The 18,525-nt window shown below is 29.3% G+C and overlaps 1 protein-coding gene across 10 annotated transcripts in view; it reads left to right on the top strand.

Moving 5' to 3' along the window:
• Rfx (regulatory transcription factor Rfx) overlaps window positions 1-18,525 on the top strand; it is a 43,111-nt gene that overhangs the window by 23,777 nt on the left and 809 nt on the right. For 8 of the 10 annotated variants that reach the window (XM_014425804.3, XM_014425801.2, XM_014425798.2 and 5 more), the window contains 11 exons: window positions 1,509-1,631; window positions 5,335-5,460; window positions 6,450-6,631; window positions 7,278-7,443; window positions 7,541-7,675; window positions 7,766-7,887; window positions 9,643-9,764; window positions 10,688-10,785; window positions 12,701-12,856; window positions 13,434-13,636; window positions 14,874-15,027. In XM_014425804.3, coding sequence (XP_014281290.1) covers window positions 1,509-1,631; window positions 5,335-5,460; window positions 6,450-6,631; window positions 7,278-7,443; window positions 7,541-7,675; window positions 7,766-7,887; window positions 9,643-9,764; window positions 10,688-10,785; window positions 12,701-12,856; window positions 13,434-13,636; window positions 14,874-15,027 — 1,587 coding nt within the window. The remainder of the gene's footprint in view (window positions 1-1,508; window positions 1,632-5,334; window positions 5,461-6,449; window positions 6,632-7,277; window positions 7,444-7,540; window positions 7,676-7,765; window positions 7,888-9,642; window positions 9,765-10,687; window positions 10,786-12,700; window positions 12,857-13,433; window positions 13,637-14,873; window positions 15,028-18,525) is intronic. The other 2 variants (XM_014425800.2, XM_014425799.3) reach the window with 2 other exon arrangements.

Here is an 18,525-nt window from a genome sequence, read left to right as displayed (position 1 = left end):
TTAATTTTGTTTATTATTTCATTTCATTTTATTTTATCTTGAAAGACACTTTTATTTTTATTTATGTTCTTTATTTTGTTTGTGAAGGTTTTATTTTGTTTTTATTAATTTACCTTATGTTTTCGATTGTTAGCTTAGTCAAATAAATGTTCATATTCTGAACCAGCTTGTTCTTTCAATTTGAGGTGGCTTTAACAGCAGTTTTCATCATCTGATGTCACCAGATCTTTTAAACAATATCTTTGTTTTCTTTTTTGTAATGAGCTGGGCTGCTAAACACTTTGTTACTGTTAACATGGTATTTCAGCCCTGATGTAATGAAGCAGTTAACTCAAGGGTTACCAAAATAAGTTTGGGAAGTTAAATTTAATTCTTTCAACTAACCTGTGATTTAATGTGTAAAATAATTAAATTTAATTAGATTGCAAGAAAAATTGTTAGTCATTCTTATGAAATTAATAATAATTATTTATTATGTTTGCTTAATTTTTACCTACTTAATGTAGTTCTGTGAAATCAAGTATTGCACTCGTGACTAAACACTTCCAAGTGATTTATCAATCTGTATTTCATGTTAAGTTAACCATTTTAACCAATAATTAATTAACAATGACAAATTACTGATTTTTAAATTAATAATCCTGTTTTGGCCTTGTCCATCAGTTTGTCTGTTTTGATCCTACCATAGGGAAAGGATTTGAATAACTTTCTTCTATGATCAGCCTAATCATAGTGGATATCCCTTAAATTGCTTATCTTCTGTCTCTCAAATCATGGTAAACTTTCTTATATAGAGTATTTTCATTTTTAGTCTGAGTGTTTGGCACTAATATATAAATTTTAAAATATGGTATCAACTATTCTTTCCATTGTTTTTGAGTTATCGATAATTTTTTCATCTAGATTAGATTTTAAATTTATTTATATAAACTAAATTTGCAAATAAATATTTTTTGTTTTGCTTCCATGGTTGTTTTGACAATAGTGAGTTCCTAAAGTATTTATGCAGGTTCCCATGGAAACATGGATTAGTTTGAATAATTGTAAAACTGAAACATCCCATCCCATATGCTCATTTGAAATATATTTAACCTTGGACCAAGATAGCTTAATGTTAATGAAGATACATAGATTTAGTTAAGACAGAAGATATTTATTTTGCATTCACTTGCCTACGTATGGGAATCTAATAAAGAAAAAGAAAATAACCTGAATAAATTTAAAAATTATAAATTATAACCGATATTCATCATTATTGTAATCTAATATAAATTAAAGTATTGACAAGAAAAAAAAATCAATATAATAATAACATATAATTTGAGAATTATGAGAAACATGAAGATTCAAAGTAGATATTTGTTTACACTTTTCTTAGTGATGTAGTTATATTTTCCATTGCTATCTCATTATGGAGAAGAGTTTATAACCAATGCATGCATAAATCTCAAAGTAAGTTGGAATAAAAAGAAAAAGAAAGAAAGAAAAAAAATGAATTGATGCATTAGGTGGCTAACAGCCTTAGTGGAGGAACTACTGGCCAGCTGATAGGAAACACCGCCTACCTGATCCAGCAAGGAGTTGAGACTGAGAGTATGATTGCTAGAGCCAGCCCACAGGCTGTATCAGCTGTGAGTATACACATTTTAATTATCAGTCCATTACAATGGATTAAAATTTTATTTATTACTTCTTGAGAGAAAAATAGAAGAGTAGGAGTTGATTTCAGCTCGGAAAAACTTAGAATATAGGTTTCTACTGACATAACAGGATCTTCCCATTTTACCTTGATCTAACTCAAGTTTTTCTTAATTTATCATTATATGGTTTTATTTTTTAAAAGTTAACAATAAATGTATGCTTGATGTATGTTTTTATTTATTTTAGAATGATTTTCCTCATGAAAATTGTATTTGTGTTTATGATTTCAAAACTAATGCTTTTAGTGGGTTCCAATTTGGTGTTATGGCTTATAATTACTTGATACTTAAAAAAAAAACAGAGATTTGATTTAATATTGATTAATGAAATGACATAATCATTTATTATTTAGTGAATTTTTCTGTTACCTTCTTTTCATTTCATTGTCATTTCTACCTACTTTTCATTTTTCAATTATTGAAGTTTCTTATTTCTCAAATATCACCTTTTCTTCAGTTTCTGGTGTAATAATATCTTATCATCTTGATATTTTATTTAGGTGTTTATCTAATATTTTCATATAGAAAATTTATCTTTTTCTGCTAAAAATTAGCAGTATCAAAATGTAGTTATTTTTGCATATTGAATGATTCTTAAATTTATGCTTATGTATGCTTTCTATTAACTTTTAAAATATTAGAATTATTTTAATATTTCACTTAAGTATTTCATTAATTATTATATAATTTTTATTGTTCTGAATATTTTTGCTATTTATAAATATTTAATTGTATTATTTCTGGATAGGAATCTTTACATTTTGAAATTATTAAGAGTTAATGGTAATTGGAAAAGTTTAGTTATGGGTTATGCAATACCTGATTCAGTCATTTAAAATATTACTATGGTTCTAAGCGAAGGCATTATACTACCTTTTTCAGTTTCCCTGCTCTATACAGAATTGTTTTTTATAATTTTACAAAACTAGAAACTACCAATATAATTAAGTCAATGGAGATAGCGTTACGTTATTTATTAGCATACTTATGTCACAGCTGGAGTTATTAAAAACTGATTCTGGTTTGAATAGGCCGCAGTTATCTTCTACTGAGATCTCTTATATCTAGTTGAAAATGTTCTTCATTTAACGAGTACTGTTTCCAAACTTCCTTTACCGTATTTCGTGTATCATTTACTGGTAATTGCTGTTCATTCAAGTTGTTTTCTGCAAGTTGTTGGCAAAATGGTTTCTCGTATATCATGAGCTTAAAGCATATGCTTCTTTTGAGTTGGTAGTATACTTATCAGTTGGTTGAAGAAAGTAAGATTGATGTTGATTTGTTCATTTATTTTTTTTTGTGATGAAAAATTTTATTCTAATTTAACATACACACTATTTATGACTTTAATAATTCAAATTAATTAAGCTAGAAAATTGAATATGTAATCTTATATGACATAGTTTAACTAAATTATAGATATGTAATATAATCTCTTGGCATAAGGAATAAATGAGTCTTTTGTAAAGCATTATTATACTAGTTATTAAAATAAATTCCTCAATAATATTATGTTGAATAGATTAAATTTGATAACTTTTGGGTACATTCCATGTAAGCTTTCTTTTGTGAACTTGTTATAATATAGTTTAATTAGGAGATGGTTCGGGTTGCTTTTAAGAATTAGTTGAAAATATTTCTTAATTGTTTTTATTTACCACAACCTGGACCATCTCCTTCTTATTGACATAGAGTCAACCGCCTATACATAATATGGTTTTATACTTCCATATTTCATTGAGAATTTCTCATTATTAATTGAGATCTAAATCTATATCGCCATAATTTATAGAAAGTATTGTCTAGCTTTGTGGTTGTTAATTTTAATAATCTCCTCAGGAGGTTTTACCTCTATCTCTGGTGGCACTTATTGAATCACCTATTAACAATTATGAGCTTCTTAAAATTTCTTTGCTTGTCAGTTTTAAGTTAGCCATGTTTTCATCTTGTCAAGAGTCATAGATGTAACAAGTCTTTTTATGTTTTTTTTTCAATAACCATCAAGATTTGGCACGGAATCTTGATGCTATATGGTCAAAATTCAGATAAAATTTTAATTAGTAAATGATTAATGTGTTAAATTTAAATTGTAAAACAAAAAGGATATAATTTACATGAATAAGTAGAAAAGAAAAAGAAAGAATATGTTAAGTAAAAAAAAATTCTAAGTTTCACTTTACTAAATTCTGCTTTTTGTAAAATGAATTTTGAGCTTTTATAAAAAAACATTATAATCTTCATAATCTTTTGGTTGCCTATTCTTTTTAGAAATATACCTTCTTCTTCATGTGTTATTCGTAGTACTCTTTATTTTTTGCACCTGAATATGATGTGGTGTGGATCTTCTAGACCTTTGTGTAATTTACAATTTTTATCTATTTTGATTTTATGTGGTTGATGTATTTTTGTTTACATCCTTGATCCGTAGTCTTACCATTGTTACTCTATCTTTTGGCTGAGTTCCAGGTTCAGGCAAAGCCAAAGGTAGAAGCATTAAAGCTGGCTGGACTTGACAATATTCTCGTTCTTTTGTTTGAGATTCCTTGTCATAAAGATCCTGCAATTTCCTAATGGCTTATTCAGGAATTTTAAGAGATCGAGCATCGGGATTTCACTTTTCTTACACCTTTTTCTGAAATTTCCTACTATTCTTTTCTTGAAATGTTCTTTTGTATGCTCTTTAGTACTTGAATTTTTCACTACTTGTTTTCCTGTTAAGAATATTTTTTTCTCGGTGTTGGATTCTTCTGAATTAGAGGCTTTTGTAAGATATTTTTGCTTATAGAGTTAGATACTTTTCATCAAACTAATTTTTTCGTCAACTATCTCTTGTATGTCTAAGCATATCGGTAACAACCTGCATCTTTGAATGACTTACTTTATTTTGCTCTCTATTTGCTATTAATAAGTGTATTGTTATGAGTCACTAAATAAATTTTAATTGGATTACTTCCTTCAATTTGACAGTATCAGCTTCCTTGGTTATATTTTGGCATATTTATCCTATCCTCAAAAATTCTTTCTGTTATTTAAATAAACTTGAAATCAAGAAGGAAGGGAAGTCTTGTGGTCTATTTGGGTTACTTGTCCACTTTTTTAGTTGTATTTTTTAAAGAGGGAAGTAACCATTCTTTCCTTAATTGTGTTGAGTATTCATCTTGGATAAGGAACTATTGATTTTTAATAGAATAAGGTAGAATTTATCTTTTCTAAGATTTGATTCCATTGTTGGTGCTGTTACATTTTCTGTAGCTATTGTTTAATTGAAATATGGTTATACTGTTTGTAAGGTTTTATCTTAATGTGAGGTTTTACTATGAAAACTTTGCTGTTTATTTTGTTGAACCAGGTATGTTTACTCAAGAGAATGTTATTTCATTAAAAAAATTAATGTTTTTATCCATTATTGTCATTTGTATCTTAGGTTTTTCTTAACTAAATTATTTATTTTAATTTTGAAATAGAGGTTTAGATTTATGTTTTAATTAATCCAAGTTTATAGTTTTGTTTATTAATCAATGTTTGTTCTTTTGCTTAATTAATTTTAATCATTAATGGCTTTTTAACCTGGGTGACTTTTTGTTGTTTCACTAACATCATAATGCATGTTTATTACTAACTGACGCTATCCCAGGATGTGGCTTACCTTGTAAATGCCAGCGGTGGAGGATCTCAAATTTCTGATTCCACACCAGATTCCTCAACTACTGCTTCAAATGCTCCCAACATTGTTCATGCTACTCGTGTTTCTCCTACTACCGTAAGTACTTGATTTTGGAATTATGTTTTAATTTGTAAGAAATGATTTTACTCTTATACAATTTTTTCAAAATTTCCTTTTAGTTTTTTAGTCGACTATTTGAATGAATAGAAAAGAAAAAAAAATTTCAAAGTAATTAAAATGTATTATTTTTTTTAAATTATTGTTTCTCCCGCTCTCTCACCTACTCATCATTGTTACCAATTCTATTATTTATTTTGATGCCTTCATTCTAAAATAAGCTATTTTGATATCAGTTTTCGATTTGAGAAATTATATTCACCATTCTTTATGATCTTCAAGGTTTTATTAAAGTAAATGTCTAGCAGGGAAGTATTTAAGTAATTTTTGTTTGCTACGTACTCCTGTTTTATTAAATAGGTAGTTCAATACAATTTTTGTTGTAAAAATAAAAAAAATGAGTACTTAAAAAAAATTGTAGATAAAAATAATGACATTAGTAATAACACATGGTATATAATAATATACTACTCTTAAAATTAATGTGATTTGAGGAAACGGATTCCATGACTAAGTGAACATAATGAATCGCCTGAGAATGGAGTGACCTGGTCTTGCGCACTTCTACTCCATACAGCTCAAGAAATTTTTATTTTCCTCAATAAAATTGTCAATTGTATTTTTATTTTCTCCCAATTGTTTTCTAAATTTATAAAAGACCCTTTTTTTTTTCTACCAAGGAGTATGACAATATGAATCCAAAAGAAATATGAATGAAAATGATGCAATTAGTTAATTTTAATATTAATAAATAATGGTGCTTTGGTTCATCTGTTATTAATTGTTTGGTAGTTAAAAACTTTTGCTTCTTTAAATTTCCAAACTTAAAAAATACAGGCATGCTCTTTGTTTTCATTCATTCTATTGACCTGCTAATGTTTTATCTTCTGTCTCTTGTAGGGTTGATTAAGTTTTCATTTTCATTTTGATTTTGATTTGGAATTTGATGGGAATGTTTATTTCTTTAGGTACAATGGCTTCTAGAAAACTATGAAACGGCTGAAGGTGTGTCACTTCCACGCTCTACACTCTACAATCATTACTTAAGGCACTGTTATGAAAACAAACTTGATCCAGTTAATGCTGCATCATTTGGGAAACTCATTCGCTCAGTTTTCTTAGGTCTTAGAACCCGACGCCTTGGTACAAGGTAAATATAAACTTTTAAAAGGAATATGTGCTATAAATTATTGAACAGTCTTTAGTTGTTAGGTAACTTTTTTCTGAATTAAAAAAATTTCATTTCTTTTAAGGCATCTGATTCAATACAATTGGTTTACGAAAAATGAAAGGAGATGGTATAGCTGTAAGCCTCTAAGTCATTGTCATTTATTATATTGAAATATTTTAACTTTTAAAAGTAATCATGCTTGTATTTATTTATACGTGTATTACAAATACCGTAAAAATTTGTAAGGAGTGTAATGAAAGTTAATTACTACTAGCATAAAAAGTCTTGTCTTTCATGCATGTTCTGTGAAACTCAAAGAATATCAATATATTCTTGATTTTCTCAAGATTCTCAGCTTTATGGTACAGGGTAAGATGATGTGGAATGGTATTCAAATTATAATACCTTAAAAAATATAACATTGTAAAGTATACTAGCTATGAAAAATTAAGAAAGGGAATTAGATTTACATTGGACATATCACTTTGTTTGAATAGTGGCACATATGTTGTAATCTTTATTTTAGCTGTTCAAATATTTTATAAATTATCCAATTGAATCTTATTTAAGTAGTATATTATTTAAATTCAGTTATATCCTAATATTTATATTTTTTTTTATTTAGAGGGAATTCAAAGTACCACTATTATGGTATTCGGTTAAAAGCTAGCAGCTCATTGTTATGCCAGTCTCAAGATTCGGGTGGCGAGGAAGGAAGCTCAAGAGGTGGCAAGAGGTTTAGAGTTTCCCAAACTAAATTGGAAGAGCCCGTTCAAGCTACTCCTTTACAGGTAATACATTACTGTATTAAGGTACCGTTCTATATATTTATTATTATTAAGGTTTATTATTAAGGTTTTTATTAATTTTCATTGTTTTTTTAATTAGGAGTACCTTGGTGATAGTTCTCAAGCCATACCTGAACTACCAGAAGTAGAAATTCCACCAGGTCTCCCATTACCACACATGTGCTCGCTTGAGGACATTGATACTTTTAGGTCAATTTATAGAGAGCATTGTGAGGTGAATAATTACTTATTTATTATTATTTTTTTTTATTACATTAAAATTCAAAATTATTAACTTTTGAATAACTGCCAATTATGTTCATAGGCTTTCTTAGATGCAATTGTGAATCTTGAATTTGCCACTATTGAAACACTTTGGCGAGAGTTCTGGAGATCTCAAGAAAATACCAATGGAGATGAATGTGAAGAAGAAAAATATCTTTCAAAGTAAATTTAATATGTTTTGCCCTTCTTATTGTTAATATTATAACTTCTTATGTTCCAAATCCCTATACTTAAGTCTATTCTATAATTTTCAACTTGCGCTATGAATCATCTGAAGCAGTCCCCACTCGAAGACCTGAATGGGGAACTAGTTTACCTCCAGATGCTCAATTTAGTTCAGTAGGTGGTATTTTGATGGAACTTGGATGAACTTGTGGTATTTTGTGAACTTAAAATATGAGAGTAGAGCATTCAATCCGATGTCACACCTTCCTGCAAGCTTGGGGTGAGGGAGAAAAGAAGAGGTTGCTCTCCGTGCTGGTCAGTGAGTCCATTTACTTAGGTGAAAGGCACTTTCAAGGAATGTCCACAGACCATCCTCACATCCACCACAAGCAATGCGGGTGATAAAATCTGTGCAAGGTTCTAATATAGTGATAGAAATAAGGTATACAAATATCAAATATTTTAGCTAACCCAGTAGACATTTTTATAATTTTAAGAAACACTGTTGGATTTTACATGTCCAAATTTTATTGGACTTTTTATTTAAATGAAAATAATCAGAAGTTTTTATTCATATAAGTTAAGGGTCAAGGTTCCCACTTTTTAATGCCCTCCTTAGCAGTATTACCTAAAGAAGCATAAAAGACGTTATCTCAGTATGCCTGTCTGGAGTTAACGGGACTGCAGCATGCAAGCCATTTATATTTTATCCATGCTTTTCCCTCACGCATTATTGAGAACTCTGCAGTATAGAATCAAGGGCTCCCCATTGTAAAATATGTTCCACCCTGATGTACAAACACTTGGCACTATTTTGAATATAGGAAATAGTTATAAATATTGATAACTTGTTCTTAGTTCCAGATAATCAAGGCATGCAGTGCAGTAGGAGTTTCTAAAATACACCTTTTGATTAAAAAGATCTGGAAAATCCAAAAAATCCCAGAGTAATGGAGGGAATATAATTCTTTAATTCAAATTCACAAAAAAAAAGAGACCCAGGACGGATTGTAAGAACTAACAAGGAATCTCACTCCTTCCTGTTTGTTATAGGATAGGATATTTACATTAATCTTAACTAGTTGAATCACAGAATATGTTGAGAAAATTATCGCATACTGTCAATGTGGTTTTAGGTGAAGTCGTTTAGTAAATCTTGTGTGGTTATGTAAGACCCAAACGTTTAGCAAAGTGCAAAAATGTAATCATTATTCCAAGAAGTTTTAGGTTTGGTTGGGTTTAAAACAAGGTGTTACTCTGTCATCTATATTATTTAATCTAGCTCTAGAATATGTTATTAGAAATATGATGCATACCAAAGAGGTTTCAACTTTAGGTGGTAAAATACCAGTGCTTGGTATTACTAGGTGAGGATGAGGAAACTATAAAACTAAATACAACTATGTCCATAAAATCTAATAAGAAACTAGGTCTTGAAGTAAATACTGATAAAATAAAATATATGGTTAGCAAAAGAAACACCAACAATTGCGGTGATATAGGTATTGGAGAAAATACATCTGAGCAGATAGAGAGGTTTAACTAGTTAGGGTATTTGGTAAGTATTATTGCTCTTGATATATTTCATTCATGGTACATTTCATCTCTCAAAATGTTTTTTATTACTTATCAATTTGATTGTTCTGTAAGTTATGAATTTTATTCTTAGTATGGTGATACTTTCTTCATATGAATTTTAATTGTTCCGTTTATTTTTAGATTAGAAATATTTATAATTTCTATTTATTTCAGAACCAAGCTTTTTATGATCTCCAAATTGAGACCTGTTCAGGAATTTGTTAAGCGGGTTGATTTTCTTTTCTACCAAAACTTAGTTCAAGTTCTTATTCCAGATGTTCTTAGGCCTATACCAAGTATGTGATTATTTAGTATTTTTTCATTATAATAAATTAATATAATATTATCAATTTTAAAACTTTGAACTAATCAATAATTTTAAACAGTTAGTATTATACTAGAATAAGAAAGGAATGGACATATATTATATAAAAATGGTTATCTTTGTTGACTTGTATAGTTATTGTTATTATTACTTGTATAATTATTACATGTTAAAAAAGTAATTATTCCACGAATTAATATTTGATAGCAATATTTGTTGGGATAAACAGAAGTGTTTCAATTTTTTATAATTTTTTGATCCAGATTAGAAGTGTTTCGCTTACTTCTACCCCTTTTAATATTCTTAACTTCAATTTTAATTTAAAAATTCTCTCTTAATACAGTTAAAAAAGTTATTAGTTAATTGTATTTTAATGTACTTATCACTTGTAAAATGATCCAAAAAGGAGTGATGGAAATAATAATAAAAAATATTATGATATTAATGACAGTTACTACACTTAAGATTAATAGAAAACAAGGAAAATTTTAAACTTATATTCTAAATTTTTAATACAAATTTTTTTTTACATATGTCCATCATATAATTTAAAAACAATGAATTGGATAATGAGCAAACTGCCTGAAACTTTGTTCAGATGTTGAAATAAAGCAAAGTAATCATAAAAGGGTGATTTCTTTCAGAAAAAAAAAAAAAATAACTAACTCAAATTTTACAGAAACAATATGAAATATATGTGTGTGCGTATATTAGCTTATTAAGTAATTTATTACATTACAAATTTAATCCAGAGATTAATGGTTGAGATAGTATTTAGAATCATTTGGAGCATAAACATTACTTCATGGTATTCCTTTATGAATATTAAAAATTTATTTATTGGTCTCAATAAAAAATTGTTAGCAAAATAGCTAATATTAACTTTATTTTTAGGCTCCCTTACTCAGGCAATAAGGAACTTTGCCAAAGGCCTTGAATCATGGTTATCTTCTGCGATGGTTGGATGCCCCCCTGACATGGTTGATATTAAAGTATGATTAATTGATTTGTTAATAACAATTAGACTTAGAAAAAATCCTTTGAAAGATCAATACTAATATAAGACAATATCCTGATAGTAAAGATCTAAAGATACTAGTTGCTAACTTGAGATGAGCAGAGAAATACCTACCTTGAATAATTTTGCTGACTTGTATTGTATTGTGTACTAATAACTGTAAACTTAATTTAGAACTAGAAATTGTTTAATAGCATTTTTATATTGATGAATGGCTATTACTGCCGAGTTATAAAAAGATCTGAATGACATTTTACCATTTTGCTAAGGAATTTTAAACATTGATCCTATTCACTTCAGAAATTTCATTATCGATAAGATATTTGTCAATTACCTAAAAAAACCAGTAGTGTTCAATTTTTATTTAATTCTTAGTATTGAATTTCACTATCACAATCAGTCATGTTGTTTATCATATTATTATTTAAGTATGAGGAGGAGATGATCGAGGGTTCAGTCAATGAAGAACACTAATAAGTAAAAATTTATTATTAGTAACATCGTTTTAGCAATAAAGGGCTAAGAACATAAAGCAAGGTAACAACCATAATGAATAAAATGAAGTACAGAATAACAAGAAATATAAGAAGGTAACAGATAATATAGGTATATGAGTAGTACTGAAGAAAATGTTTAGTGTAATATTATAATAATATTGAAACTGTATGGGAATATAGTAATATTAAAATTGAAAATGAAAGAAGAAAAAATAAAGACCAAAGATAAGAAAATCAATTAAATAAATAATGTACAAATTGGAAATTATTTAAAATTGAAGTAATATAAAAAAATTATAAAGAAAAACTTATATATGATTAATTGAATATGTAAGAAGAATGGCAAAATTAAAGAAGTAGATATAAAGTTATATAAGCTTAGAGTAGTAAGGAAGAAAAATAACAGTAATTAGATGTAGTGCACATAACTTATGAAAGTGGGTTAGGAAGAAACAATAAGGGAAGAGAGGTAGAAGATTGTAAGAAAAAGAATAAAAAATAGTTAATATAAGAAACATACCATCTAGAGCCTGGTCTCGACACCTAGTAAACTAGCGCAAGTGGAAAAAACATGAATTACAAAAATACATTAGAGAAATTTGTTAGCAGAAATACTTGTAGACAAAATATGAACTAAAATAACGTAAGAACTATAAGCTACAAGAACAACATAAGAACTATAAACTAAACTAACAATTTATAAGAAATACCAGTAGCCCACAGTTTGGAGTGGGTAGATTGGGTATTCCTGTAGTAATTCTGATCGTAGGGATTTTGATGGAACCGCAATATTATTATTAATACTTTTGTCATCATATCTTAGATCAATGATTTGACCCAATCCATTGAAGTCTGTGGTCTGCTAAGCCAAAAATTTATTAATGCCTGGACCATCACCATTCCCGATTTGGAGGAAAGGGAGGTTCTTCCAAGGATAATTAGGTTGCTTAAAAGAGCATTTTGGGACACAGTGATAGTGAATTTACCAGTTGAAATCTTTCAACTAATACTCAAACATAAGGTAAGCTTAATGATAAAACTATCATATAATAAGTCCTCATGGAGCACTGGTTTGGATGGGAACACTGCCTTTGATCAACATTAAAGGAAAAATTCATCCACTCTTTAAGAGGGTGAACATATTAAGAAAAGAGAAGAATTGCCTTCTCACAAACTGCCTTTGGCTGAGAAGAAGAGCTCTAAGCATTAAATAGAAAGGTAAAAAAGTTAACTAATACTGAAAAGCTGCTCGTAGAGGATGAAACAGTGAGTCTATATGCTACTACTATTCTTAAAATAAATTTTAGCTCATTAACAATGTGTCTTGTTTATCCTATGAAAAATTTGATTTAAAGGTTTTCTATGATAATCCAAATTGTTTTTCTGTTTCAGGTATCTGCTGTCTGTGCCCTCGGCCAGACATTAAGAAGGTACACATCACTTAATCACCTCGCTCAAGCTGCTCGTGCTGTTCTTCAAAATTCTGTCCAGATAAACCAAATGCTGGCAGACTTGAATAGGGTTGATTTCCATAACGTACAAGAACAGGTATAAAATAAAACTTCAATTCGAAATAATTTTCCAGCTTTTTTTTTTTTTTTTTTTTAATATAAACATTGTACAAACTTTTGGCTGCTTTGGTATAGTTTTTGAGATGTTTTGAAATCAGTGATTGAGTAAGTATAGATAATAGTATTTTATTATAATTCTGTTAGATTTAGTTTCAAGTCTATATTTAGTCTCAAAAGTTCTTGAAGTCGCATTCTCTATTTAAATGTATGTAAAAATGTGCTACATAAGTTTATTGTATTCATTGTAGATATTCTTACCATAAACATTTATGAATTAATACTGTGGCAGAAACCAAAATATTTGTGTGTGAAGTCTCAAGTAGCAGTTAATTTCAATGTAATTTCAATTGTTCAAAGCATTTAAACAAATAAAGAAACTTATGGTATATATTATTATTATTGTAAAATACTATATTAAAAACTCAAGGTATTTAATTTGTATATAGAAAAATATTTCAATTACAAAATAATAGAAGTATTTTTTAAAATTAATAACACATTTAATTTGTGAGTTAAACTTTGTTTTTTATTTCATTTGTATTATATTGATATAGGCATCTTGGGTTTGTGAATGCGATGGTGGACTAGTTGCCAGACTGGAGGCTGATTTTAAAACGACACTTCAAACTCAGAACTCTCTTGAAGAGTGGGCATCTTGGCTTAAAGCTGTCGTTAATTCAGTTCTGAAGCCTTACCGTGGAAGGAGAGGTTTCTCTGCTGCTGCGAGACAACTTCTGCTCAAGTGGTCATTCTATAGGTAACAACTGAAAACTGTTTTATTTTATTATGAATCGATGAAGTTTTTGAAAGTTTATATTATTCATATGGGGATTAATTAGGTTATATTTTATAGAAAAAGCAAAGGAATTCAGTGTTTTTTTTAAAAAGTTTATTATTCTTTTATTATCATATCAACAAAAAGATTTATGCTCCTGATTTGAAGTTCTAGATTTATGTTGCTAATTTGAAGTTTTAGTTTTATGCTCCTGATTTGAAGTTTTAGATTTATGTTGCTAATTTGAAGTTTTAGATTTATGTTGCTAATTTGAAGTTTTAGTTGAATACTAATGGTAGTCAAAATGAGTACCTCTCAATATTTTTACTCCCCCGAACCACATTCCCATCAGTGCTTCCGATGGTTTATGCCTTACAGTGTAGTAAAAAGATCTTTGGCCGACCAGTACTGACTGTTTTCACTAACATACTTCATCAATTCGACTAATGTTGTGGAAAAATCGCTATTCGATTGTTAGTTGATTTGAAGTACAATTTGTGGAAACATACATGACAGTTAGTACTGATCAGATAGAGGTTTTTCATTACGCTCGTTGGCAGTGAACATTCAAAGCATTTTCTAAATTTATATTTTAAAATCTTTGTTTATGTCTGAGATAAGACCCTCCATCACTCAGAAAACCGTTAGGATTTTGGGCCCTGGTTATAAAACAATAATTTCCCTAAAAAATTACATATATATAGAAAAATTAGATTTATATGTTATTGGAAATAAAATCACTTTCATTTATTTATGTTTTTATTACTACTCATATTAAGTATCCATGGTAATCGATTTGATGAATGAGTAGTAAAACCAACTACCAACTTACTATTTCTATTCTAGGGTTTGTTCTAGCTTTGTTTTCATATTATTTAATTAATAAAATCCTAACTTTTTCAAATAATTTTCCATACATTTATTGCTTATTATTTTCCTCCTGTTAAAAACAATTGAATATTTAAATAATGATAAAATTATGACAATCAAAGTGATCATATTGATCTTGCTGCTATAGTAATTTTACCCTGATTGAGGAAAGCAGTATTACCATCAGAAAGTGACTAGTGATGTAGTTTTTTTTTTCCTTGATTAATTATTTCTAAAATATATTCCTATAATTATAAATATGTCCCTTTAGTTAAATATGTAAGTTTTATTCAAGCATTTTTATTTTTAATTCACTTTATTGAAAAATTTTTACTACTTGTTGTTTCAGTTCGATGGTAATCAGAGATTTAACACTGAGATCAGCTGCCAGCTTTGGATCTTTCCACCTCATTAGATTACTGTACGATGAATACATGTTCTACTTGGTAGAACATCAAGTTGCGAGTGCTACCGGTACTAGTCCCATAGCAGTAATGGCTACTGTAAATATTTTTCCATTATTTTTGTTTATGAATGAATTAAACATAATTATAATAGTCAATTTTTTCATCCTGGTTACAAAAATGCTCAAAAACTTTAATTTTTTGATGTGCGGTTTTCAACAGTTCTATCCATTTTAGAGGTGAGACCGCTGAGTTCAAAAAAAGCATTTTTGGTCATTGACTTGTCTGCCAATTTTGTTACTTCTTTTGTAGAAGTTTGGCACCGATGCCTGTGTATCAAATTAATCACCCTGTGTGCAGTTGTTGTAAAAGATATTTTTTTCCAGACTTAAATTTTGTGTCATAATGCCAGAAAAAATAATACTGTATTGTGATATTTAGTTATACTATATAATACAGATAATACAGAAAGTATCATATATATATGATAGTTTACAATTATTTTTGTTTCTCTTTTGATATATATATGATAGTTTACAACTATTTTTGTTTCTCTTTTGACCGCAACCCTGACCATCTTCTTATATCAATTTTTATGGTCAACTATATATACATATATAAAAAGTATTTGTATTATATTTAATGATAGACCGATTAATATGCTCTGTCTTATAGCAACCCAATATATTTGTACTGCTTGTAAAATAAAACATTTCTCTCTACTAATATATTTTACATAGTGGACTGATGTTCAAACAAAGTTATTTACTTCTTTTTTTATCTATTGATTTCACATTTTTTGTTCTGTAAATTCAAGTATCTGAGATAAAATTACAATTTAAAATGGTACACCTTATATTGAGATTTACTCAGTCTCCACTAACACACCGGAATTTGTTAAGTTCACCTAACCAAATATCTATTAATTTGGAAATGGTGAAACCAAAAAAATTAAAATAATACAAAAAAACCGAAAAATAACAGAAAGTACCGTATTGAATAAAAATGGCCTCGAGTGATTTTTGTAAAATTTATGAAGTAGCTGGGTTAAGTTTTAAAAGTTAAAATATGGCCATATGTAGGGATTCACCATTACACCTAGGCTCTGCGTTTTCTCTTCCGTCACACACAATTTTGCTTTTGTTAGTGTTTATTTCCAAACCCTTATTTTCAATTCCTCATTCCATTCATCCAAGGATGTCTGAAGAGCCTCTTCAGAGTCAGCTATCAGTATGGTATCATTGCTTGTACCATTACTGCCGCCCTCAGGCCCAGTAATGCCAAATAGACTTCCTTTCTCCAGTCCCATGCTTTCTCTATTATCATTCTCAAGGAAAGAATGTGGTCCTGGGTCTGTCTTCCATGTCTAAAAGCCGCTTGCTCTTCTTCAATGTCTTGATCCACAATACCCCACAGTCCCTGCTCTAATACCCTAGTGTATATTTTGTACACTACTGAGGATAGGTATATTGACCTATAGTTACCACATTCACTTTGATTACCTTTCTTGTGAATTTGGATTATGATGTTATTTTCCCATTCTCGAGGCAGCAACTTAAGGTTCCAAATCTTCCGGAACGGCATTTGAAGGCATTTAATCATTTCATTGCTGCCATATTTTATAAATTCTGGAGCTATGCCATCTGGTCCTGGAGCTTTTCCTTGCTGAATTTTGTTTACTGTCAACTCCACCTCATCTTCCCCGATTGCATCGTCCATATCTTCACAATAGGTGTCCTCTACTCTATCTCTCCTTCTGCAGTCTCTGTACTTATGGTGAAGACGTTCATTCATTTCTCTGGAAGAACTGCCTCTGGACCTCCAGCACTTCCTTTTCTTCGATTACCAACTTTCCATTCATGTCTTGAATGTTCCTGACTGGTTTTGACCTCTAACCCGTAAAGGCTTTTGTAATATGATAGAACTTCCTAATATTTTCTCTACAGTTTTATTCAAGCTCTTGACCAAACTTCTCCCAAGTCCTCGTCTTAGCTAGTTTGGTTATTCTGTTAGTTTCATTTCGGTTTCTGACATATTCATCCCAATGAATATGTAATTTAGTTTTGTTATAATTTTTCCAGGACTCCTTCTTGAGCTTGACACTTCTTTTGACATCATTGTTCCACCATTTTGTTTTCTAGGTATGGGGCCTTATTTTTTGTTCTCCAGATACTTCAGAATACAATTCCAGAGATTATCCAGCGTACTCTCCCCGTTTACTTTTTGGAGGCAACTTTCGAGCAGTTACCGGTATTCTTGTTTATTTTCAGTTTTCAGCTTGCTGACATCAATCCGATCATATGATTTGCTGAATCTCTCTTGGTTTGATTATTTTTTTGTATCTGCTGTAAATAGTTTATGGTCTGTGCTTAGTTATGCCCCCCTTATGACCTTTATATAAGTGAAGAGCCTTCTTAGGTCCCAGGCGAATATAAAATAATCAATGATGCTCTTCTTCATGGTCCGTTCTCCTCCACTCTCAAAGGTGATCTTGTGGATCGTTTTATGATTAAACCAAGAGTTGCCTGTGAACATATTATTTTCTATGGAGAATTCTATGAGTCTTTGGCCGTTACTATTGAGCACACTTTCTCCTCCTTATGGACCCATCACTCCATGTGCTTTATCGTTTCCAGTCCTAGCATTAAGATCTCTGCTTATCATTATCATTCTGCCTTAGTTCCTAGCTTCATTTACTGTCCTTTGGAAATCATCACAGAACTGAACCTTGTTGAAGGCTGCTGCATCTTCCACCGGGGTGTATGCCTGTATAACAGTAGTTTTACAGATTGACAACTCTATATCTATAGCAATGATTCTATATGAAATTGGTTGGCTTACTTAAATCTGCAATTAAATTTCTCTCAGAAATTTCTAGATGCGTCAATTTGGTGTTGCATCTATTGATGATATTGAATTTATTTATTCTTTAGTCACCAGCTCGTATTTAGTAAATCATATAGTTGATCTAGATCAAACTAACTGTAATTAAAAATAAATTATTTTGTAGTTATAAAAAAAGTCATCAAACATACAAAAACAGGCCATATGTTGATAACCTATTTTCATGATGTTTTTAAAATTTATTTATAAGGAACAGATAGTATTTTAAAAAAATTTTATTGATAGATGTTTGAAGATGGCCAAAAAGTTGGAGTATTAATATAATAAAAAAATGTTGAGACCAGATAGATGTTTTTTTATAACTACTAAACAAATCTGTCTCAAGTAAAAATTTGCATTATATATAAATTATTTTGATGAGAGTGTTTTATTGCCTTATATTATAATATTTTATTGCCTTATATTCCTATAATTGATTACTTATAGGAAGATAGTCCGGATTACGTTCAATAAAGGTTGAAGAAGATGGTCTTGAACAGCCCTACAAAGTGGGGCGAAACGTCGGATAATAAATAGGTGAAAAGTATTTTGTTCTTTTTTGACTACAACCCTGACCATCTTCTTTATACAGTCAAATATACAGTCAAATAAAGGTACAAAATAGTTTTTTCTACTATTTTGTAGGTTAACATTAAATAGTTTTTTCTACTATTTTGTAGGTTAACATTAAATAGTTTTTTCTACTATTTTGTA

Source organism: Halyomorpha halys, unplaced genomic scaffold (genome assembly GCF_000696795.3).
Source record: "Halyomorpha halys isolate HHAL.00 unplaced genomic scaffold, Hhal_1.1 Scaffold533.1, whole genome shotgun sequence".
NCBI lineage: Eukaryota > Metazoa > Arthropoda > Insecta > Hemiptera > Pentatomidae > Halyomorpha > Halyomorpha halys.
This window is presented reverse-complemented; position numbering and strand designations above follow the sequence as displayed.